The sequence below is a fragment of the Astyanax mexicanus genome, chromosome 19, assembly GCF_023375975.1.
Source record: "Astyanax mexicanus isolate ESR-SI-001 chromosome 19, AstMex3_surface, whole genome shotgun sequence".
NCBI classification, from domain to species: domain Eukaryota; kingdom Metazoa; phylum Chordata; class Actinopteri; order Characiformes; family Acestrorhamphidae; genus Astyanax; species Astyanax mexicanus.
Window position 1 is genome coordinate 42,142,168 of NC_064426.1, and position 24,633 is coordinate 42,166,800.

The window sequence follows — 24,633 nt, forward strand, 5'->3', positions numbered from 1 at the left end:
CCTACCTAGGATTCTGCTGGGAGTATTTTCTAATATGATTTTCTAATATGGTGCTTTTTTTGTATTTTTACCTTTAAAAAAAATTAAATACTGCTAGGGTAGCACGGTTTGACAGGGTAGCACAACTAGACAGAACACCGGCTCCTTTAAATCAACCAGTTGCGTGGAGGAGGCTTCATGAATGAACCCACGTGACCAAACATCATATGACGTGAGGCATCGCTACAAGGGAATCAACAAGGGGGGGAACGGGGCGCGCGCGAAGAATCCCCACACCTCCCCTATCCACCTCTGCGTGCGCGTATCTGTACTACGCGCGCGGGGTCACGGAGGACACGACGACTGCTTGCTTGCTTAGTTGCTTGCCATCTCGCTCTCGTGCACGCACGCACACACACACACACGCGCGCGCCGAGACCGCCACTCTCTCTCCGGTGAGAGTGCAAGCACGCACGAGCTTTATGCTGAGTGTGCGTGTGCACGCGCCTGCCCGCGCGCGCCACCATCACAACCACCTCCCGTTCGTTCCCGGTGCGCGAGACTACTGTTGCTGCTGCCGCTTCTGCTGCTGCTACAACGGGCGCGAGCCGGAGCTCCTCCTCATTCAGACGCGGCACGCGGCGCCATCAGGTAGGTGGTCCACCTTTCCGTCTGATCTCGCGCTCCGGCGCTACGCCAGGGATGCGGACGCTCCTCGCGCCTCGCCGCGCGCTGTCTCGCGCTCTCTCTTTACGTTGTGGAAGCGCGCGCACGTCGCTTTGTTTACGATGAGCATCGCGAGCGCGCTTTTGTTCTGTCCGTAACCCCCCTCTTAATGCTGATTCATCATCATATGAGAAGGGGACAAAGGTCTGTCTGAACCCAGCATGAACTGGTCATGCTGGTTATACTGGTTACACTGGTTATACTGGTTGCACTGGTTATTCTGATCATACTAGTCATATTGGTTAATACTGTTTATACTGGTTGCACTGGATATACTGGTTACACTGGTTATACTGGTTGCACTGGTTATACTGGTTGCACTGGTTATACTGGTCACACTGATTGTGCTGGTCATGCTGGTTATACTAGTTACACTGGTTACTGGTTACACTGCTTATACTGGTCACACTGGTTATACTGGTAAGGCTTGTTGACCAGGGGTAAGTTTCCCAAAAGGTTCTAAGAACTAAGACGATTCTTAGATGGTCAAGCGAGCTTCACACTGATCACCATCTCTCTCCCCAGGTTGAGATGTTCTTAATGCTAAGATGCGTTTGGGAAACTGGTCCCAGTTTATCCCTTAACCAGTATCTATTGGTTTGAGTTTGATGGTTCAGCTGGTCTACAACCACCAGCTCAACCACCAACCGATAGTACCAATATGACCAAACCTGACCAACAAGACCAAAATCAAATTCCCTTAGAACGTGCAATCTGTCAAGCTTTCTTGTTGGTCTTTATTTAACATTTATTTAACGTTTTTAAATGATGTTCTGGTAACAATCGCGTTTTAGTTTTGAGTTTTAGGAATGTTAGAAACTTTTAACATTTCCATGATGTTAGTATTGATCTAGCTGGGAGCTAACTATACGTTATCTGAGAAATGTTCTAATCTTCTAAACATTATTGTGTCAAAATCACCATCAGCGTAATCTGTTGTACCCGTACTGCCCTGTAATTAATCTACAGTTACAGTAGATACAGAATCACCAGCACCGTAATCTGTTGTACCCATACTGCTCTGTAATTAATCTACAGTTACAGTAGATACAGAATCACCAGCACTGTAATCTGTTGTACTAATACTGCTCTGTAATTAATCTACAGATACAGTAGATACAGAATCACCAGCACTGTAATCTGTTGTACCCATACTGCTCTGTAATTAATCTACAGTTACAGTAGATACAGAATCACCAGCACTGTATCTATCTGCTGTACCCATACTGCTCTGTAACTAATCTACAGTTACAGTAGATACAGAATCACCAGCACTGTATCTATCTGTTGTACCCATACTGCTCTGTAACTAATCTACAGTTACAGTAGATACAGAATCACCAGCACCGTGATCTGTTGTACCCATACTGCTCTGTAATTAATCTACAGTTACAGTAGATACAGAATCACCAGCACTGTAACCATTCTTCTTCTATTGTTTAATGCATGACAATAGCTTAATAGCATACTCAACTTCTTGTAATTGGTCTGAAAGTCTGGAACCAGACCATGGTTTTCACGGCACCTTTCATAGTTCTATTCACTTTTCCTGGATTTAGCTTGAACCCTTTTTCATCCAGCATTAGATGGACTCCCAGTAAATCCAGTAAATCCTGTAAATGATTTCTTCTTCTTCTTCTTCTGTGATAACTGTATCAGTTCCACTCTTATTTCATCTCCTGTGTCTATGTTTACTCCCAAGAATATGATGATCATTAAAGATTCAGGAGCAGTGGCTCCTCCAGCCTGCAGTAGTCTCTCTCTCTGGTGGCTGCGGCTGCGCTCCCAATTAAGACCGAACGCTCTCTATTTCTAGGCTGCGGTCAAACTTCACCATGTAAAAGCTTTTAGAAGCGGACGTGTTGGGCTTCAGTAGGGCTTTAGGCGGGTTCTGACGGGAAGGAGGAGGACTGTAATTGGTGCCTCGCCTTTGTGTGGTGGTCATGATGGGCTGGCATGTGCCGCTTTTGCAGTGCCAGCTCTGATGGGCTGATTGATTTTGGATTTCAGGTTTCCTCACCCTCATCCTCACCCTCACCCTCACTCGGAGTGAATAGATTGATGGAGGGAGAAACGATGGCTCTGTCGCCATCGTTCCAGGCAATTTTTGCACATTTTTTGTATTTCTAATTTTTATCCCATTTTCTCCCCAATTTTATCTGACAATTACCTATCACTAGTGATGCCCCATGCAAAGTCAGACTCCACTTCAGCCTTTGTGAACATTAAACATTGCCGAGTAGCATCACAGCGCTAATGCTCGGAAGAAAAGCGCAGCAACTCGGTTCCGTTACATCAGCTCACAGACGCAGCCTAGTGCTGATCCACATCACCGTAGGAGTGATGTGGCGAGAAGGAACAAGGCAGCTAATGGCAAGCTGCATGAGCGGGGTTTGAACCTGCGACCTTCTGCTCATAGTGGCATCTCGATTAGGGGTGTGCCATATTGTATCGTTCGGAATAATATCACAAACATTTTTCAATACCATATACTACATTATACCCTGAAATATTGTGCCATATCACCCACCGTATTAGAATCTTTCCTGAACTTTACAGTTAACGTTCTCTTAGAATTTTATTTAACTTTTAACTTTTTTACTATTGAGTTTTGGGAATACTATATACAGCTCTGGAAAAAAATAAGAGAGCTCTCAAAAATGATGATGAGTTTCTTTGAATTCACCAAATTGAAAACCTCTTGAATATAATCAAGAGGAAGATGGATGATCACAAGACATCAACTGGTGGAGGAGAACATGATGCCAAGATGCATAAAAATTCCACCAAGTATTTATTTCTGAACTCTTAAAACTTTGTGAATATGAACTTGTTTTCTTTGTATTATTTGAGGTCTGAAAGCTCTGCGTCTTTTTTTTGTTGTTTCGGCCATTTCTCATTTTCTGTAAATAAATGCTCTAAATGACTAAAATATTTTTATTTGGAATTTGGGAGAAATGTTGTCTGTAGTTTATAGAATAAAACAAAAATGTTCATTTTACTCAAATATAAATAGCAAAATCAGATGATTAAGATTTTTGAATTCAGAGTGAATTGATCGATCGATTGAGGAAGAGAGATGCCACGTCTCCAGCATGGGCATGGCCGGATTGTTTTGCCCGTCGCTGTGTCTCCGGCGCTGCAGGCGTTCTCTGCTGGACAGGCTTTGTTTTGGGCGACCCGGGCCGGCGCTCTGTAATTTCTCTTTCTACTGCCACAGCAGGTAACAAGAACAGATGAGGGCCGTCACTGTGCAGCAGGGGGTGGCGTGGGTAGGACGGGGGAGTGTGTATATGTGTGTGTATAAGTGTGTGTGTGTATATACACAAGTGTGTGTCTGGAGTCTATGGGGGAATGGGCTGTGGGCATTGGCTGAGAGATTTATGGTCCATCATGTGCAACCGGCTAACCGGCTACCAACACAAGACCAATGGTGGAGCGCGGCGCTGCGATAGGTAGCGATGCTCCTACTCCCGGGTGATGCTGCTGAGGCTGGAGCTGATTGGCTGAGGTGTGCCCGGGCAGAGAGTGAGCGTGAGGGTGAGTAGGGGGGGGGGGGTAGTTGATGAAACCCTGAGAAAGAGTTTAGCGCATGGAGGAAACGCACTAAAAGCGTATATCGCTCTATTGCACTATTACACTGCGTCTTGCACTACAGTTCTTGTGGATCACGTTCTGTTCTTCGTAATGACATTCGCACATCACAGAGAGAAAGAAAAAGAGAGAGAGAGAAATATATAGAGAAGGAAAGACTTGATCTCGAGTTCTGATTGAGTTTTTTTTTTATGTTGATTTATTTTATTTTATTTTAAGGGGTGTGCATGTGGGGTTTATGTCCTCAAAAGTACAGCCCAATCTGCATCGAGAATTGCGAGAGCCCCGAGGCCTTGCGCGAAAGCCGTGAAGTTAAGAGTACAGAGCGAAAAAAAAGAGCAGATCAAGAGGAATATTGGGGGGAGGGGGGTGATGGCGGGATGGCGGGGGGTGTTGGGAGGGGATGCTGATGATGAAACTCGGTGCAAGTGTGGGCTTCGCACTTTCTTGCGCCTGCTGTTGCTATGTTGCACTTTCACAACGGCTCTCACTGGAGGGATGTGTGTGTGTGTGTGTGTTTTAGGTGCAGATCTTGATGTTGTTGTTGGGACTGCAGGAGGAACACAAACCACGAACGCAAAACAGGTTTCAAACCAAAACTATTTTCCAAAGTGATTTATTTATTTAGTTAGTTAGTTATTGCAGGATTTCCTGCATTTATCAAATGCAAAAAAATCTACTTTTTCGACATGGTTATACAGTATGTATATTGTGTTCTTTTATCTTTATCAATATTTAGCATGATCTAAATACTCTGGATTAACAATCTGGAATACTGGAATTCGTTTGATCACCATACACTTTTTTTCCACAGTGTAATGGTTTATTATCCCATATTCCAGTAGAGAAGAGTGGAGAAGTGGGCGGAGCTTCTTCTGGTCATGGTGAACATAAGGCTTGTGTTGTGTACAGTAGTAAAGTTGTAGTAAAGTGGTATTAGTGAATATAGTAACTGTATTGTAGAGTAGAGAAGTGGGCGGAGCTTCTTCTGGTCATGGTGAACATAAGGCTTGTGTTGTGTGCAGTAGTAAAGTTGTAGTAAAGTGGTATTAGTGAATATAGTAACTCTAAACTCTTTGATTTTACCAAATTGAAAACCTCTGGAATATGATCAAGAGGAAGATGGATGATCACAAACCATCAAACCACCAAACTGAACTGCTTGAATTTTTGCACCAGGAGTAAAGCAGCATAAAGTTATCCAAAAGCAGTGTGTAAGACTGGTGGAGGAGAACATGATGCCAAGATGCATGAAAAAAACTTTATGAATATGAACTTTTTTTTGTCATTTTAGCCAAATAAATGCTCTAAAATGAAAATATTTTTATTTGGAATTTGGGTGAAATGTGTGTATTTTGTATAATAACCTATTTTTAACCTATAAATAGCAAAATCAGAGAAACTGATTCAGAAACTGAAGTGCTCTCCTCATTTTTTCAGAGCCTTTTTATATTTTAGTGTAATAGTGATCGTTTATTATGCTAAAACAAATGTACTCTTCCTCTCAGAGTGGAGCTGTGGTACAGGCAGGCTATTTTGCCAGTGTGTGGGTTGGCAGCCGAGTTTTCTTTGCCAGGTCCGTTCCCTCTCAATCCGTTCCTCTGGGCAGAATGTTTTGAAAGGCGTTTGAGAGCCTCGTATCCCACTGCACTCCTGATTCCGCAGGCTATCCAAACGCTCCCGACTCCACAGTTCAGCCTTTGAGTTAGTTCCAATAGGCCTCCTGCAAACTTCCAGTTTTAAACGGAGGTACAGAGAAAAATACGAGGTTGGTAAGAGATATTTCTCCCTAATTTCGAGTCGTGCACGTCGAAGCTTCAACCTTTCATTCCGTCTCCATTTGAATCGAGCCTCTCTCATGTGGAGGGTGCAGCTCGCAAAATCAATACGGTATAAAAAAGAAAATCTGATCTTTTTATAACAACATTTTGAGCGGGGCCCAAAGGTCAATATTGAATCTACCTTGTGTTCAGATTTTCACTGAGAGAAGAAATCCAATCCCGTCTCTGCAGTCGCACTCCCATCGAGCCTCTAACGTAGGGGTGTCCAAACTTTTTTTGTTGGGGGCCAGAAGGAGAAATATATTTGAAGTCACGGGCCACAGACTCTGTAATAAAAAAAATAATGAAATATACCACTTTAAATAATAAATTTTCCTGATTACTTTCATTTACACACCATTTTACTTGACTTACTATCTTTATCTTTGACAGTGTTGTGTAAACTAAGATTTTTCAAATTGATGTTTAATTTCATGATGTCTCTTAATATAAAACTCCTTAATTACGGCAACTTTTAGACTCTTTGGCCCGTTTTTCTGCACTAGAAATGCGCACTCTCTCCACTTTTAGACTCTTTGGCCCGTTTTTCTGCGCTAGAAATGTGCACTCTCTCCGCTTTTAGACTCTTTGGCCCGTTTTTCTGCGCTAGAAATGCGCACCCTCTCCGCTTTTAGACTCTTTGGCCTGTTTTTCTGCGCTAGAAATGTGCACTCTCTCTGCTTTTAGACTCTTTGGCCCGTTTTTCTGCGCTAGAAATGCGCACCCTCTCCACTTTTAGACTCTTTGGCACGTTTTTCTGCGCTAGAAATGTGCACTCTCTCTGCTTTTAGACTCTTTGGCCCGTTTTTCTGCGCTAGAAATGCGCACCCTCTCCGCTTTTAGACTCTTTGGCCCGTTTTTCTGCGCTAGAAATGTGCACTCTCTCTGCTTTTAGACTCTTTGGCCCGTTTTTCTGTGCTAGAAATGCGCACTCTCTCCGCTTTTAGACTCTTTGGCCCGTTTCTGACACCTAGCGTTCAAACTTTGAATCTCACATTATAAAAACCTGCTTAACAGCGGGCCAACTTTCATTCTATTTCTAAAATACCTCGCGGGCCGCTCCAAAAAAGGAAACAGGCCCCAAATGGCCCACGGGCCGTAGTTCGGACACCCCTGCTCTAACGACTCCACCCCTCCACCCACAAATATATATTCACCCCCGCTTTAAACAGAGGTGAGGAATGAAGAATTAAGAATTTTACAGATTCAGGAAGATTCAAGTGTACAGGTGTACAGGTGTACAAAAGAGTGAAAAATTAAGTGCAGTTTACCACTAGTATGCAGAGAGCAAAATTTACAATATCAATCAACCTTTATTTTCACTTGAGAATACATTGAGGGCGACCCTCACTGTTTAAAATCAATATTAATGTACATAGTTTTTACTATACAGCTCTGAAATAAAAAATAAGAGACTAAGAGATAAGAGAGCACTTAAAAATTATAATATAATCAAGAGGAAGATGGATGATCACAAGCCATCAGACCACCAAACTGAACTGCTTGAATTTTTACACCAGGAGTAAAGCAGCATAAAGTTATCCAAAAGCAGTGTGTAAGACTGGTGGAGGAGAACATGATGCAAAGATGCATGAAAAAAACTGTGATTAAAACCACGAGGGTTATTCCACCAAATATTGATTTCTGAACTTTTAAAACTTTATGAATATGATCAGAGGTCTTGAATATGATCATGAGGCAAAGGTCTTAAGGTCTGAAAGCTCAGCCTGTTTTTTGTTCTGTACTGGCTGTAATGGACCCTCGAGAGGGGTATCCAGTTAGTGTTTTGACTACCCTCACTGTACTGAGCTAAAAGATCAGAAGACCAGAAAATGGACATTTATTGCTAGTGCACCTAACAATCCAGTGCGCTTTAAACTCTATCCAGACGGGATTAGATTCTCAGGGGGTTCTGGGGTAATTTTCTCTTTTATGGGTTTTTTTTATCCTCTGTGATTTTATTCCCATCCAGAATGATCATGTTCGTGTTTTACTCAGACGTCCTTAGAGGTAAAAAAAAATTAAAGGCTGAGTTATCTACTGTTTTTCTCTGAACTCCGGTAATTTTAGTCCTGTCCGGACGCACATCTCTGAGTTTTGTCTCCTCGCCTTTAATAAAATAATAAAATAGCTATTTGTACACTGTCGTGCACCATAATTACACCTTGGGCGCGTCACGGTTTCCACGTAGATCCACGTAAAAAAAAAAAACACAACAGTGAGTGGAAATGGAGGAGCTACTGAACTCTTGGGCGATGTCATGTGACCGAGAAAAAAAAGCCAAAAAAACTGACTGGTCCTACCTGCTTTTTTAATTGCAGTCCGGATTCAGGAGTTTAATCACAAAAACTAAACTAATCCTATTCGGCGCTCATCCTTCCGTCTATTCCACCTGTAATGAGTGAAGGCGTTAATACGTTTCCTCGCTAATGGCACGTCGGCGTGGCCTTTCTGCCGCGTGAGAAACAGCCGAATAATTTTCTTCCTCTTTCTCTCCGTCCCTCTTATTTCACGCTCTGAATAGCTGCTGCTTAATGGCTTTCCTGCCTTTCCATCGCCTCGTGTTTACTTCAGTACATAAATTGGCGCCGGCCTCCCTCGCCCCCGGCAGCCATCAGCGGAGTCTGAGTTTTAATTCGCGGTTAAATGGCGCTCGACACACGCAGCTTGTTTGATAATTGACTTCACTCTGGTGAAGGGAGGGATGATTAGATCCGAATATCATTGCGTGTGTGTATCAGTGTGTGTGATGACGGAGGATCCACATTGATATCAGGTGTGGATCAAGCATGAAATTAAATACAGAAAGTTTCCGAAGCGCTCGCTCGCGGTCTGTCTTCATTAGAGTTCAGCAGCTTCCCGAAACACTGCGTTCCTGAAGCTCGGCAGCTGACGAGGCTCGACGGTGGACGCGGGGGAGGAGGGAGGGATGGAGGGAGGGAGGGTGTCGAGTGATTTTGATTTCAGGATGATTGCTGCTGATTGGACTCCCACTTTTACTTGCTTCTGAAATGCAGCTGAAGTTGCTTTGCCATCATTTTACTTGTTGGTGACCTACAGGTGCTAACATGCACCAATTTGGTGCACCAATTTGCCTAAACTTTAAAACCATAAAATACACAGTACCAGCCAAGAGTTGCACAAAAATTCAAGGTCAAGAGTTAATTACTTGAATTTCTTGCCTCGTAATGCTAGATTAAGAGCATCAGTTGTGAAGCTGTCGATTTGAAAGACAATTTCAGGAATTTTCAAGAAAGTATCCTCAAGTCCAGTCTCAAAAAAGACAGCATTTCCCACGATACTGATGATCTCACAATACATTTCCTACGATAAAAATTATATAACGATTTGTTTTCTACAAAAACGATGATCTCAACTCGTTTCCTACAATAACGATGATACCCATACATCACTCTAAACCCATACATCACCCAGGTACCTGCCCAAACTACCCCTTCAGTTTTTAGCCTTTTTCAAATTTGAGCTGAGGGTGGAGTCAACTAAAATCAGAGAGTTTAGTTACCCTTTAAACCCTTTAAACCCTTAGACGGAATCTGGTAAGAATAGACCTGGTGAGCTTTCTTTATGTGAAAGTGATTTTTTGCAAAGAACTTCATAAACATAAACATACAGCTCTGGAAAATATTGAGAGCACTTCAGTTTCTGAATCAGTTTCTCTGATTTTGCTATTTATAGGTTTATGTTTGAGTAAAATGAACATTGTTGTTTTATTCTATAAACTACAGACAACATTTCTCCCAAATTCCAAATAAAAATATTATTAAGTCATTCAGAGCATTTATTTGCAGAAAATGAGTCTGAAATGTCTAAAATAACAACAAAAAAAAGAGTGAAGAGCTTTCAGACCTCAAATAATGCAAAGAATAAAACAAAACTCATAAAGTTTTAAGATTTCAGAAATAATCAATATTTGGTGGTTTTAAACACAGTTTTACATTTACATTTAAGGTATTAAGCAGACGTCCTTATTAGGCCTGTCACGATATACATTTTTTATGGACAATATGTTGTCCCAGAAATGATTGCGATACACAATATTTTTTCCAGCGGTCTAAAGCGCTGCCACTATGAGCGGGAGGTCACAGGTTCGAACCCCTGCTCATGCAGCTTTGCCTTTAAGCCGCCGGCGCTCAGAGGGAGCAAAATTGGCCCTGCTCTCTCTGGGTGGGTACAGTAGATGGCGCTCTCTCCCCACATCACTAAAGGGTGATGTCTGCAGCACAGGGCATCTGTGAGCTGATGTATCGGAAACGAGTCGCTGTGCTTTCCTTTGAGCAGTAGCGCCATGTTGCTACTCTGCAATGCTCGGCAAAAAGAGGCGGAGTCTGATTTCACATGTATCGGAGGAGGCGTGTGCTAGTCTTCACCCTCCTGGTGTTTTGGGGCATCACTAGTGATAGGGGGTTGGTTAATTGATTGTGTAAATTGGGGAGAAAATGGGAAAAATTTGAAATAAAATTATTTAAAACATCAGTGTTTAATATATACAGTGCTCTCTAATTTAACTCGTGTAGAAATAGCTTTAATTTAATCCCCTTTAAATGCATAATCCACAATAGAAACAGGCCATACTGTCTCTGATCTAGAGTGGCCTTCGCTGGTACAGTTGGAGCTGTACGTCTGTCTGTGGGATGATTTTATCTGAATGAATCACCTCAGCACATTTGACTCATCAGCTGTGTGAGAGTTCTCCTCGGTTCATACGAGGTCTTCGTACTGATATCTGTTCTGGCAGTGTACGTATGCTGACGCGATGTCCTCCGACGGCGGAGAATAAGAAGTGAGTCTGTGTTTTTGAGGAACGCTGGTTTTCCAGGTGACGGCGACGCGGTATTGGCCGGGCTGAATGACACCGTGCCATTGGCTGCTGATTGGGTGTTTAGTATTCGGGGTGCGGACGCCGCTGTGCTTCGGAAGGCAGATGTTGATGGACTGTTTTTGTTTGCCATTATAACCCTGATAATCTCTTCACTGCTCGGCCTGCCGGATGCTCCAAGGCCCTCCGCATCCATAACCGCGAGGGTCATTAACCAGTGAGGAGGGAGGAGAGCCTTGGGTTTGAGTTTATCTGTTCAATTTTATGACAATAAGAGACTAAATTCAAGAATTTAATGGTTTTTTTTTTCCAAGTGTCTGGATTTCAGGTAAAAAGTTGGTTGGATTTAGTGCTGGTTTAGTGTGATTATGGCTTAAAAAAATTATATTTTTTCACCAAAAAAATGTTTATTCCGATTTTCAATTATAATTGATTATTTCCCCCCTACAAAAAACAAAAAACAAAAAAACAAACTACAGATGACAAAAAAATGGTTTAAAAAAAATAATAATAAAAATTAATAAATTGTTTTTTGGTGTTCGGCTGCTTTGGGTTGAGTCGACTCATTGAGTGAATCAATAATTAAAAACACCGTTTTCAAGCCCATACATTTCTATCACGAGCTGACCTTGTATCTACACAGCTGAGGAAAGAAACACACACTGACTTACGCTTCAGAACGCAGGTTTGTGACTGAAGATAGAGAAATAAAGCACTAAACGAGTCACAGAAGAAACTTTGAATGAGATGTTAGTCAGTGGGAGGCGCCAGTAACCAGGGTAAGAAGGATAAACACTTCAGAAATGAGTAGCGTTTTTGGATATTTTAGATGAAAAAGATAAAATGTCTGTATGTAATGATGTAAAATCGTGCTTATTCTATTTTGAGAATTGCATTAAAACTGTAATTTAACCGAGTTAATCATGATTAATGATTTCAGGCAGATATATACGCCTGTTAAGCCCCACCTCTCGGGAGCGCGCACCCACGTCTTTTTGGCTTTAACTTTACTTAGAAAATGGCAGTACCCAAGATACTTTTCTGAACTACTCTGACTTGTAAGAAATAAGGAAAAATAATCATGTCACCTGTAGCCTCTGCTGAGAGAGGGTGCTTTTCTTGGTGGGGGTGCTGAATTCGGCAACTATAGTAGTGCCTAAATCTGCACCCCCGCCATGAAAAGCACCCTCTCTTCTTGATAAAAGCGAAGATAATCGATTTAGCTAACTTTAATAAAAAATGCGCTTTTGAGAGGGGGTGTTTTTCATGGTGGGGGTGCAGATATTGTCACGCTTTCAAAATAAAAGTTTATTTAAAAAAACAATTTCTGCTTTTTCTGCAGAACTTTTTGGGGTTTCTACGCCAATGCAACCAAAAAGCGTTTAATATGAACTTAGAAGATATTATAACACATATGCAGAAGAAATAAACTCTTGAAAGTGGATATAAATGCTGTAACGTTATAATGTTAGCTGTGTAAAATCAAATAAAGCTCCCTTCAAACGCTCTTTTCCCTATAGCATTACCCCATGCCTTAAAGCACCTCCAGAGGCCTCTGTGGAAGGACACAATCATTAACTGGTGACAGAAGGCCCCGGGGCCGCGGACATGCTGATGGCTCAGCGTTTACACAGCGTGTACATTTATAATTTCTTTATCATTGCGTGTATCTTTTAGACCTTGCCAGTCCTGAACATCCTGCAGATTTATTAGGGCGAGGCGGAGCTTGCAGGTTGGAAATGATGCTTGTGGTTGTGTTAGTTCAACTTCACAACTCCCTAATTGGTGCCTTGGTCGTGGTCCTTGCTGAGATCAGGGATTTTTGCCTCCTCGCCCCTCCTCCTTCTGAGAGCCTCCGAATGTGTTGAGGGTGCATTTTTCACAAGGCTGCTCTCTCTCTCTCTCTATCTCTCTATTTCTCTCTTTATCTATCTCTCTGTCTCTCTCTCTCCTCGGCGACCTCACTCAGCGCTTTGTATTTTCCTGTGGGTGTGATGTCTCTCCTCTACAAGTAATCAGCTCTGATTTGTCAGCGTTCTTCCTGGTGATTCATAAAAATTCAGCTTGCGCCTGCAAAAGACAGCTCGCCCCCCCCTCAGAACCCCTCCACGCCCGTCTCCCGAGCCCCGGCACCCTTCACCGGGCAGCCACAAAAGAGGGGAAAGCGTTTATGGGAGGTAATATATTAGTTTTTGGGTGAGGCGGTGAGGTAAGACAGGGCTGGAAGGTTAAAAGCTCTTTTCTTGGACACTTTTCGGCGAAATGGAAGAGCGTTTAGAGGACTATTTATGTCATGTTATGACTATTATGACTTGAAACAGTAGAAAACTAGCTAAAAGCTAAAAAAAAAAGCTAAAATTGCTGCTAATCGTCTGTTTTATTATAATTATACAGCTTTTTGTGCAGCTTCTACACTGTATAAAAAAGAGATATTGTGTTTTAGTCAGAAGATCTAATATTAATATTAAGTTGAGTGATCTTACCAGGCCAGTACAACTCAATAAAATAAGTTTACAGAACTTCAACCTGAAAACTTAAAAATGCTTATTGTACTACATGTATCAATGCTCTTTCTACATTGTTGGTTCACACAGCTTTCCCATAGGCTCCTGGCACCATATATTTGCATATTGGGTGTGGCCTTTCTCTTATTTACCATCTTTGTGTTGTCTGTTGCCCAAAGCTAACATATCCTATTCGTGCATTAGTGTAATATATGTGTTGATTTCCAGGTCTCAGTGTTGTAGGCTGTAAGAGCAAGTTACCTTTATTCTGTGTTCCTAGTGTTCACAGTACGTTGGTTTGGAGCTACAGAGTTCACCCTTTACAGATCTCACTCTTGTGCGAGATCTATATATATATATTAAATTCCTTAAGCCCACAATACTCGAAAAAGAAAGAATTAAATTAATTAAACTATTTTTGTGTGAACAAAATACAGTTAAATTGAATAAACTTAAAATTCTATATACACTATTTACAACTTAGGTTGAGTTAAGTTGAATCAATAAATATATTTTTTGAGCCAGTAAATATATATTTTTTAAGTGTAGTTTAATAGTCTGCCTCTGAGTTTTCCAGCGACACTGATTTAAGGCGTTTTTAAACCAGCACTATTTGGTTTGGTTAATTCAGTTTAAGTCAGGTTCAATTGCAGCCTTGGTGCGGTTACAGTCTAAATACTCGCCTGTGAATGGCGAAAGAGCATCCAGCCTTAGTGCTGGAGAAACTTCACTGAAACTCCAATTTCAACATAAATTTTAAAGAAAGCAAATGTAAAAATATATTATTTTAGGTAATTTAGGAGTTTAGTTTAATTTGTATTGGTCCATTTATCAAGAGTAGAGTCACCTGGAATTCAGGCTTTCAGTTAACAGCTGTGCTGAACTCATCAAGAGTTAATTACTTGAATTTCTTGTCTCTTAATGTTAAAGTTTGAGAGCATCAGTTAAAGTAAAGTAGTGAAGAGGTAGAGTTACAGGTATACAGTGAATAGTTAACATTTGAGTAATGTTCGAATCCAGGTTATGAGAAGCAAGAACTAATTAACTATGTAATGGTAAGTAAATCCGAAACTTTTCAAGAACTTTGAAAGTATACTTTTGTGCAGTGATGAAACTGGCACTAATCAGGACTGCCCCAGGAAAGAATGAGCAAGAGTTTCCTCTGTTGTACAGGATAAGTTCATCAGAGTTACCAGCCTCAGAAACCACAAGTTAACAGCTTATCGGAGTATTTTGGTTTGTTTTGGTTATTTCTAATTTATTATTAAATGTGTTCAATCCCTTTGATGTTATAAATGCTCGGCAACATTGTAATTGAGGGTCACCCTCAATGTTTTTTCCCCGAGTGAAAATAAAGGTTGATTGATTGATTGATTGATTGATTGATTACCCCACACATACCCCACACCACACACACTCCACACACTACACATACCCCACACACAGTCCACACTTTACACCCCACACACAGTCCACACTCCACACCCCACACACAGTCCACATTCCACACCCCACACACACTCCACACCACACACACACCACAAAGTCCACACCACACACACTCCAAACCCCACACACAGTCCACACCCCACACACACTCTACACACACTCCACACCACACACACCACACACACCACTCACACTCCAAACCACACACACACCACAACCCACACTACACACCCCACAACACACTCCACACACAGTCCACACTCCACACCACACACTCCACACCCCACACACAGTCCACGCTACACACACCACACACCCTCCACAGACCACACACCACACACAATCCACACCACACACTCCACACCCCACAGCCCACACACTCCACAGCCCACACAGTCCACACCACACCCCACACACAGTCTACACTCCACACCACACACACATTTCACACACAGTCCACACCCCACACACAGTCCACACTCCACACACAGTCCACACCCCACACACACTCCACACACCACATACATTCCATTAAAAAGGTGTGTCCAAACTTGTATATTTGTATATTATACAATATAAGTAATGAACAGGAAATAATAAGGAATATTTTTTTTGCCTTCGTCTGAAAAGTCATCATATTTTGGAGATGGTTAGGTTTTGTTCTGGTGGTGAAGATGATGATGATAAGTGAAGCTGAAGAGCATCAGTAGTCTGACTCATCCTGACAGAGCTCCTCTGCTCCTCACGCTGCACCGTCACACTCAGGTCACTTTTAACAAGCAGCTGCCACTTCCTGTTCGCGTCAGGTGAGCGCCACACCTGCCGTGCCTCCGCCCTGCCGTGCATTCATGGGTCATCAGCTGAACTCAGCTCCTCATCATTTACTGTATTTTTTGGACTATATGTTGCGCTATCAACTTATTTTCTTATCAGAAAATCTAATTTCTGGTCTATTTTCATACATTTATAAGCATTTGCATTAAGCAACACTAGTTAGTAGGGGTGGGCGATATGGCCCTGTTCGCAATAGCGATACTCTTGGCGATATGACAAAACACTTTAAAAAACATATATTTCAAAAATACACTATACACTGCAAGAACATAAAAACATATTTTATTATTACATACGATATAATACTGCACACCCCTAAGTCAAATATATAAAAAAAAACAAGGATTTTATAAGATTCTCCATATATCCAGGATTAAAGTAAAATAAATGATACTGGACAGATATAATCTGTCTCTAGTAGATATAGAATGGAAAATGGGATGGTTGATATGGCACAATATTTTAGGGTATAATATCGTTCACGATATTTAAATTTTTTGGCAATATTATCGTGTACGATATGACATGGCACACCCCTACTACTTAGGATGCTAAAATTGAAGTGAGCAAGGGTGTTGCCATGTTTCCCTTCTAATGAGGAAGCTGGGGGAATAAACAAATAAATAAAAAATAAACTAAATAAACAAAACTGTATTTCTTAAAAAACTAAATTTGTTTTATAGTCAAAAGAGTTCTCTCCTGAAAGCTGTTTATTTGAGTGAGTAAATCACTTCCGTTTATTTTTTACAGTAAGCTTAGATTTCCAATATTTTTCCAATATCTAATGGTGAGTTTTTAGTGAAGTTTCTCCAGCACTAAGGCTGGGTGCAGCAGCATTAGCATTAGCTGCTAACCGCAGTGCTACACTGAGGAACCCTGAGTGTTCCAGTAAGCCAGGGCGCTATCAGCTAGCTGTTCTTCCTACGTAGCTTGTCTTAACAAAGCAAACACGCAGACTAGTTAGATTTACTCAACGAAAGAGCTAGCGCTAGAGTTAGCAGCTAATGCTAATGCTGCTGCACCCAGCCTTAGTGCTGGAGAAACTTTACTGGAAACTCACCCTTATAACCCTGTACTGGCTTTACTGCTCCTTAATATGTTTACCAGGAACAATAAATGATTAAACTTAAATGTAGACTTATATGGGTAATATTGCTCTTTCTTTTTTTATGGCGGTCCTGATAAGTGCCAGTTTCATCCTTACAACCTTTTTTATGGTCTTTTTTGCGACTGCACTTGAGGATACTTTTTAAAAGTTTTTGAAATGTTTCGGATTTGATCCTTAATTTCTATATTTAGTTGAGTAGTTTATGTTGGTATGTTAAATGTGGTTGAGTTTTTACTTTTTTAATTTTTTCCATGTTTATTTGCTAAATATTTGGTGTATCCCTAGTAAAAATGTGAAATACAGCTCTGGAAAAAACAAAAAGGGAGATCACTTCAGTTTCTAAATCAGTTTCTCTGATTTAGCTATTTATAGGTTTATGTTCAAATAATGTTCAGAAAGTTCAGAAAGTTTTAAGAGTTCAGAAATCAATATTTGGTGGAGTAACCCTGATTTTTAATCTCAGTTTTTTTCATGCATCTTGGCATCATGTTCTCCTCCACCAGTCTTACACACTGCTTTTGGATAACTTTATGCTGCTTTACTCCTGGTGCAGAAATTCAAGCAGTTCAGTTTTTGATCATCCATCTTCCTCTTGATTATATTCCAGAGGTTTTCAATTTGGTTAAATGAAAGAAACTCATCATTTTTAGGTGCTCTTTTATTTTTTTCCAGAGCTGTATATGGAAACACACAGTGGGGCATGCGCAGGTGCAGGTGCAGCAGCGGCGGCGGTGGTGGCTGGAGTCCAGCAGTGTAATGCTGGTGACTGTGTGTGTTTGGCAGCCAGTGGAGTGGCATGAGTCTGCTGAGCCAGCAGTGTGTGTGTGTGTGTGTTGCCACTACTGCTGGCGTGGCCTGTGTGACTCCACTCCTGCTGTGGCCCAGCTGTTTCAGCTCCATCCAACACAACACACACACATACACACACACACCAATATATAACACAAAATAGCTCAGCACAGCCAAAAAACAGATAAGCTATCTGCAAGGATACACACACACACACACACACACACTCTTTTTTAAAGCAGGTAGCTGCATCTTGACCGTGCTGCTGATAAAATGTGCTGACCTTTTTGTTTATTCACTATAAAGTCAGCACAATGATGCATAGCCATAATATCCTAAAATGAATTATTAATAATTCTCCTCGCTGCTGCTGATGATCACAATTAAAAGTGGTTCTGCTTAAACGCCTGGAGCCATATTGCACTCTTAAAGTGGCCGTATCGTGGAAAAAATACATTTTTCTCATTAAAAACTCATTGTTTTTAAATTGAGAGTCTGTACGTTTTGTTGATTTGCGAAATTGGAGACCAGTACCACTTTAAAATAAGACTACCTTAATAAAGGGTTTATAAATGGTTTATAATTGTATATTAATGGTTACTAATTAGGTTGTAAATGCCTTAAAAATCATTAATAATCAGTTATAACACATACATAGAAAGGGCAACAATATAGATGGCTGTGGGTTCACTATTTTGGCAAACAAAGTCATTGTTGCCCTTTCTACATGTGTGTTAGATAGACAGACAGACAGACAGACAGGTAGATAGATAGATAGATAGATAGATAGATAGAGACAGACAGACAGACAGACAGACAGACAGACAGATAGACAGATGGATAGATAGATAGATAGATAGATAGATAGATAGATAGATAGATAGATAGATAGATAGATAGATAGATAGATAGATAGATAGATAGATCATTGTTGCCCTTTCTATGTATGTTAGATAGACAGACAGACAGACAGACAGACAGATAGATAGATAGATAGATAGATAGATAGATAGATAGATAGATAGATAGAGACAGACAGACAGACAGACAGACAGATAGATAGATAGATAGATAGATAGAGACAGACAGACAGATAGATAGAAAGACAGATATAGATAGATAGATAGATAGATAGATAGATAGATAGATAGATAGATAGATAGATAGATAGATAGATAGAAAGACATATAGATAGATAGATAGATAGATAGACAAATTTGGGATAGATAGATATATAGATAGACAGACAGACAGATAGATAGATAGATATATATATATACAGGTGTATTTAGGTGTGGGTTGATTAATTGATGTATCTATTGGATATGGCTTTAGGAATATCAGTGTAAAAGTTTCTTCAAGGAGCTCAAATTGTTTCCTGTTTGACACGACGCTTAAAACCCCTTTTTAGCACTTTTATTTTAAAGAGCGTAGGCTGGTCTAACCTCCGCAGTAGAAGAAAGACTATTTTTATGCTCTATTTTTTTTTGTTTGTTTGTTTTGATGCTCACGCCACTGTGAATCTTCTCCTGAGTTTTCACCAGGCCGCTGAAGCTCCTCTGATTCCCTCGTGATTCTCGTGCACGGCTCCATGTGTGTTGGCATGTATTAAAGAGCCTCTAGTGCGCTGCGTTCCTGTACAATCTTTCCAGATCGTGTTTTAATGTTTTGTTTAGCCTCAGACCTGTTGTGTTTTTTGTCTTCAGTTTTCCAGGTTTGCTTTATGTATTTTGGCCTGTTTGTTTCAGTCTTTTAGTTTATCTTCTGGTGTATAGTGTTTGTTTCAGTAACCTTTTTCTTTATAGTTCTTCCTTAGTGTTTTGTTAGTTTATTTTGTAAATATGGAGAATAAACCTGACTTGCGCTTACATCCTGCCTCCTCCATGTTACACTTATTATAAATTAATAAGAAATATGTCTTGCAAGAGGTGCTACTTTGAAGAATGTAAAATATGAACGTATTCCGATTTGTTTAACACTTTTTTTGATAATTTCATATGTTTCTCTTCTGTTCTCTTGGTCTTCCTCCAGCTCCCTCAGTTCTGAAGTAGAGCTGTTTATGGAGTGCATGGTTAAGCTGACTGCGCTGTTTATGGCAGGCGTTTATCGGGAGAAAACAAACTGTTGTAGAAGCCGTACGCTCGGTGTAGCGCTCTGTTTTACACTTAACAACGTCATTACGCTAATAAACGACCTGATAAAGCAAAGCTACGGCCGCGGCTCCGGCCCTGAGCCCTGAGCTTTCAGCAATATTCCCTCCTTCATTTCTCCCAGGAGCGTAAAATCAGTTAGCTGGAATGGCCTGAAGTGTCTCGCTCCCATTACTGCAGCTCTGGAATTATTATTCGCCGCTACGTTCCCCCATTTTTTGCTTAGCTCAGTGAGGTACACATTATTTTATGCAAGGTGTACACTGATATAAAATTCAGCTGATAAGCAGCATCTCTGCAGGTGTCTACTGGCAAAACAGTCTCGTTACTCCTATTTCATTTCAGCTCGTTTTTTTCATTCCGTCTTTTAATCGTTCAATAAAACCCCTATCCAGATAAATCTCTCCATCCAGATAGAGTGAATTTGATTGTGATTGGATGTAGAGAAGTATAAACATATACCATTCTGACTCCCTATTGGTTTATACTGTGATCCATCACACCTGGGGAGGGAGGGGGGTTGTGCACTATAGGACTCTTTAAACTTTTTAAACCAGTAATTTTACTATTTTACTTAACGAGCAAAAAGCTTCAGTTGATAGAGGTTTTTTTTCATTCCCTTGTGGTGATGGTGTGATCTGGTCTCGGTCCGACCCAACTTTCAAATATATACATTTTTAATTGAGCTAAACTGCTGAATATGTGCAGTTTAATCTGATATATTAGCCAGATATTATACTGCTATGAACGAACACTGTCTCTGCTGCTGCTCCACGCTGTTTACACACTAAGAGTGCAGTATGTGCAGTGTTCACATTTGCGCTACACATCCCATGAAAAACACTGTGTTTACGTTCTTGCTCTCGCGCCAGACAGCTCTGACCAATCAGAGGAGACTCTGATGTGCTTGTGTGGTTTATTGATGCGCATTTTGGTGGGTTTAGGTTTATACCTGTGTGAAAACAAACCAAACAGAGGGAGAAACGCAACTAACTTCAAATAAACAAACTCATCAACTGATCCGGACCATAGAAACTTTTACAACTACAGGTGTGAAAACTAAACAGCTATTTAAGACCTAATTCAGAAATCCTTACAACCAAGCTGAGATGTTTTCTCTATCTAATTTATCATGCATTATTTATTCCAGCACCCCACGTCCAGAGCTTTATCTCCCCTCAAACATACACAATACAAGTATATACTAGTACTTTAGTTAACACCAATATAATATAATATAAATATAATTGCTCTTTACACTTCTTACATTCATTATTTAATTTAGATATAAATATCCTCTATAAAAACCTGCGTCTTAAAAAGAACAAGTGCAATTAATCGCAATTAATCACAGAATATTGTGATTAATCTGATTACATTTATTAATCGATTGACACCACTAGTATAGATGCTTTTTGGTGAGGATTTCAATCGTGTCTTCGTTGGGAAACAATGTTTTCTTGGAATGTCTCCACCAGTTTTTAATACTTTCTTTGCTTCTTTATTTATTTTTTTATTTTTTGTAAAAGTTTATCTAGATGTTTTTGTATATGTTGGGATTAAACTGAATATTTGAATATATCTTTTCTCTCAGTAGATCATCTTACGGGGCAGTACAGCACGGCTCTCGTGGCATGACTACTACAAACAAGGGAAATAAAGCACTGAAGGCAAGTCTCTCTGTTTACTGTTCTAACAAATAAGATTTTAGTGTTGTATTAAAACTCACCATCATTCACTTCCCCTTCCATTATGTACATTCTTTATAACATTGTTCTTACTAGGCCTGGGTAATATATTGTAAATATCAATATATTTGATACTATGTTATACATTCTTGGAATGTTTGAATGAGCGAAATCTGTTCAGAATGATGTTGATTAATATTGCAACACTGAAGAAGCACAGACCTTATTAAGAACGATGTTTATTACGAACAGCTACACACAGCGCTGCACGTCAAGTGCATAATCCGGACGAGTGGAGGAGCTCACGCACACTGTGTGATTATATCATTCTAAATTGTAACAAATCAGTTTGATTTGTTACTTCACTATATTGTGATTATCACCCTATAGCTTTATATAAAATAAAAACAGATGCCTATGTAACAGACCGTTTTTTTGAGCCCGACTTGCAACCACTTAGTAACACCATAGCAACCACATTGCAACCACTCAGCAACACCATAGTGGTTGCTATGGTGTTGCTGAATGGTTGCAATGTGGCTGTTGAGGTATTGCTATGTGGTTGCTTTGGTATCAGCAACATCATACTATGAGAGTGGGTGTTTTGTGGGCTTTTATATCTGCCAGTTCATAAAATAAATCCTAATGTTAGAGAAAACCTATATAGTACTTTTAACGAAGTACAATAGTAAATTAGTCACTTTTTTCTCTTAATTACCAATTACCAAAGGTGTATTAATTGGCATTTTTGGTTGCTAAATATTTGGTCCCTAAAAGTAAATTTTTCCCCTCATTTTGAGTGTCTGTACCGCCTATGCCATGGACCAGTTCTGATTGTGACTCTTTTTCTATTGTTATTCTCTTTCACTCTCTCTGTTTCTCTCTCTCTCTCTCTCTCTCTCTCTCTGTATTTCTCTCTCTGTCTCTCTCTCTCTCTATTTCTGTGTCTCTCTCTCTGTCTCTCTCTCTCTCTCTCTCTCTCTCTGTTTCTGTCTCTCTCTCTCTCTGCAGGTGAAGAGGGAGCCGGGGGAGAATGGGACGAGTCTCACGGATGACGAGTTGGTGTCGATGTCTGTGCGGGAGCTGAACCAGCACCTCCGGGGTCTCACTAAAGAGGAGATCCTGCAGCTGAAGCAGCGTCGGCGCACGCTGAAGAACCGCGGGTACGCCGCCAGCTGCCGCGTGAAGCGGGTCACGCAGAAGGAGGAGCTGGAGAAGCAGAAGGCGGAGCTTCAGCAGGAGGTGGAGAAGCTGGCCTCCGAGAACGCCAGCATGAAGGTGGAGCTGGACGTCCTGCGCTCCAAGTACGAGGCCCTGCAGAGCTTCGCCAGGACTGTGGCCCGCAGCCCCATGAGCGCCGCCAGGGGCCCCATCACCTCCGTCATCGGGCCCCTCATACCGGGCAAGGTGGCGGCCACCAGCGTCATCACCATCGTCAAGTCTAAAACGCAGGCGCGGTCGTAATGCACGGGGGAATCCGGTCAGCGAATCACCATCAAGCACAGGTCTGAGGATCAGGAACGACTAAAGCACCGGAAATTCTTATTTATTTTGCAATTATATTTCTGTGTTTCCTCTAACATTAGGATTTTTTAAGCACAAAAAAAAAAACAATGACAATAAATAACTACATATGAATGGATGCACAGCTAACCTGGCTCAAACCGATCGCTAAGGTATCTCAAGTCATGGGAGTGTGTTGTGGATACCATAGCAACCACCTAGTCATAACCTACTCTAATGTATACACTACTGTTTAGAAGTTTGGAATCATTATTTATAATAATAATTTCAAAAATTCTGTTTTGTAAAATGAAGAGTAATGGGATGAAGTGCTACAGCAGACTAGTAGCTCTCCAGCCCAGAGGGTTGTTGAACCCAATGGCAGAACAGTTGATCTCAAAGCAGGTAAAACCAAGGAGAAAGTATTAATAATATATAAATAAATAAACACACCGCTCCTCATGCGGGATTGAACCCGTGACATCAGGGTCGCGGTCCAATACACTACCGCTGCCCCGGCTAGTAAATTGGGACAAGGCCGGAAAAAAACACCCTTATAAAGAGATAGACAGCTCAAAAACGAGTGGACAGAGAGACAGGGGAGGAAGGTAAACAAAAGCTTGCCAGAGAAGCTTTTTATTTTATTTATTATTTTTTTTCCTTTATCGTTCATTACAGTTCAAACAACCTCACGGGGCCAGATGTTTCGTGCTTGCGGGCCACATCTGGCCCCGCGAGCCGCCTATTGCCGACCCCTGCTTTACACAATAAGGGTAATTAACATTAATTAGCATTACTTATGAGAAAAAGTCTCAATGAATTATCAATTGACACTAATTTACACTTTATTAATTATTACAGCAGTTTTATTTTATTTTATGTTACTTACAACATTCATGCATTAATATATAGTAATGTTAAATAATGTAATAATAATCTTAACTAGTGTCGATTAATAACTAGTTGTGATATTATTTACTTAACGTTTAAAAATGACTCAAGCACCTAGCCAGCACCTGGCAACACCTGACAACTGCCACATTGCAACATTGCAACGTCATAGCCACCAACACAGATACCGTAGCAACACCTTAGCAACCACCTAGCAAGCGCCACAGATACTATTGCAACACCTTAGCAACCAGTTAGCAACAAAGTAGACGCCACCTGGGATACCATAGCAACCACCTAGCAATGCCTTAACAACAACATTGCAACCCCTTAGCAACACCATAGTGATTGCTATAGTTAACTATTGTGTTATTATTGTGTTATTGGCACATTATTAGTTATTGATGATTCCGAACTTTTGATACTTGTATTTATATTTGTATTTTCACATTACAAAGTCTTAAAAAAATCTTAAAAATCTTCAAATTACCAGACAATATATATCGGATCCTCTCAATATGCAGCATATTTGCAATTTCTGTAAGCCACATTTTAAATGTTTGTGGAATATCCAATTTCCAAAGTCTTAAAATATATATTTTTGGCAATTATCATCCCAAACGTAACAGCAGTTTGTATACAGCAATCAAAACGATTCCGAACTTTTGAGCTGCAGTGTGAATATGATGGGCGTTCGTGTGTAAATCTTGATTTGTACATTAATTAGAGCAGAAGCGCGGCAGAAAGGATGCACTCGGGCA

General features: G+C 40.7%; 1 protein-coding gene across 1 annotated transcript; it reads left to right on the forward strand.

The window, feature by feature from the left end:
• The first annotated feature begins 358 nt into the window (after positions 1-358).
• mafga (v-maf avian musculoaponeurotic fibrosarcoma oncogene homolog Ga) lies at positions 359-23,443 on the forward strand. Its single transcript, XM_022671408.2, has 3 exons — positions 359-630; positions 21,385-21,460; positions 22,490-23,443. Exons 2-3 carry the CDS (start codon positions 21,425-21,427, stop codon positions 22,940-22,942), a joined length of 489 nt encoding a protein of 162 aa, XP_022527129.1. The 5' UTR covers positions 359-630; positions 21,385-21,424; the 3' UTR covers positions 22,943-23,443.
• The last annotated feature ends 1,190 nt before the right edge of the window (positions 23,444-24,633 follow it).

What these genes read in the sequence shown, in the direction of transcription:
- mafga (XM_022671408.2), top strand. Translation starts at nt 21,425, where the DNA reads ATGACTACTACAAACAAGGGAAATAAAGCACTGAAG. An exon ending in AGGGAAATAAAGCACTGAAG is followed by an intron (nt 21,461 to 22,489) that starts GCAAGTCTCTCT and finishes CTCTCTCTGCAG; the next exon opens with GTGAAGAGGGAGCCGGGGGA.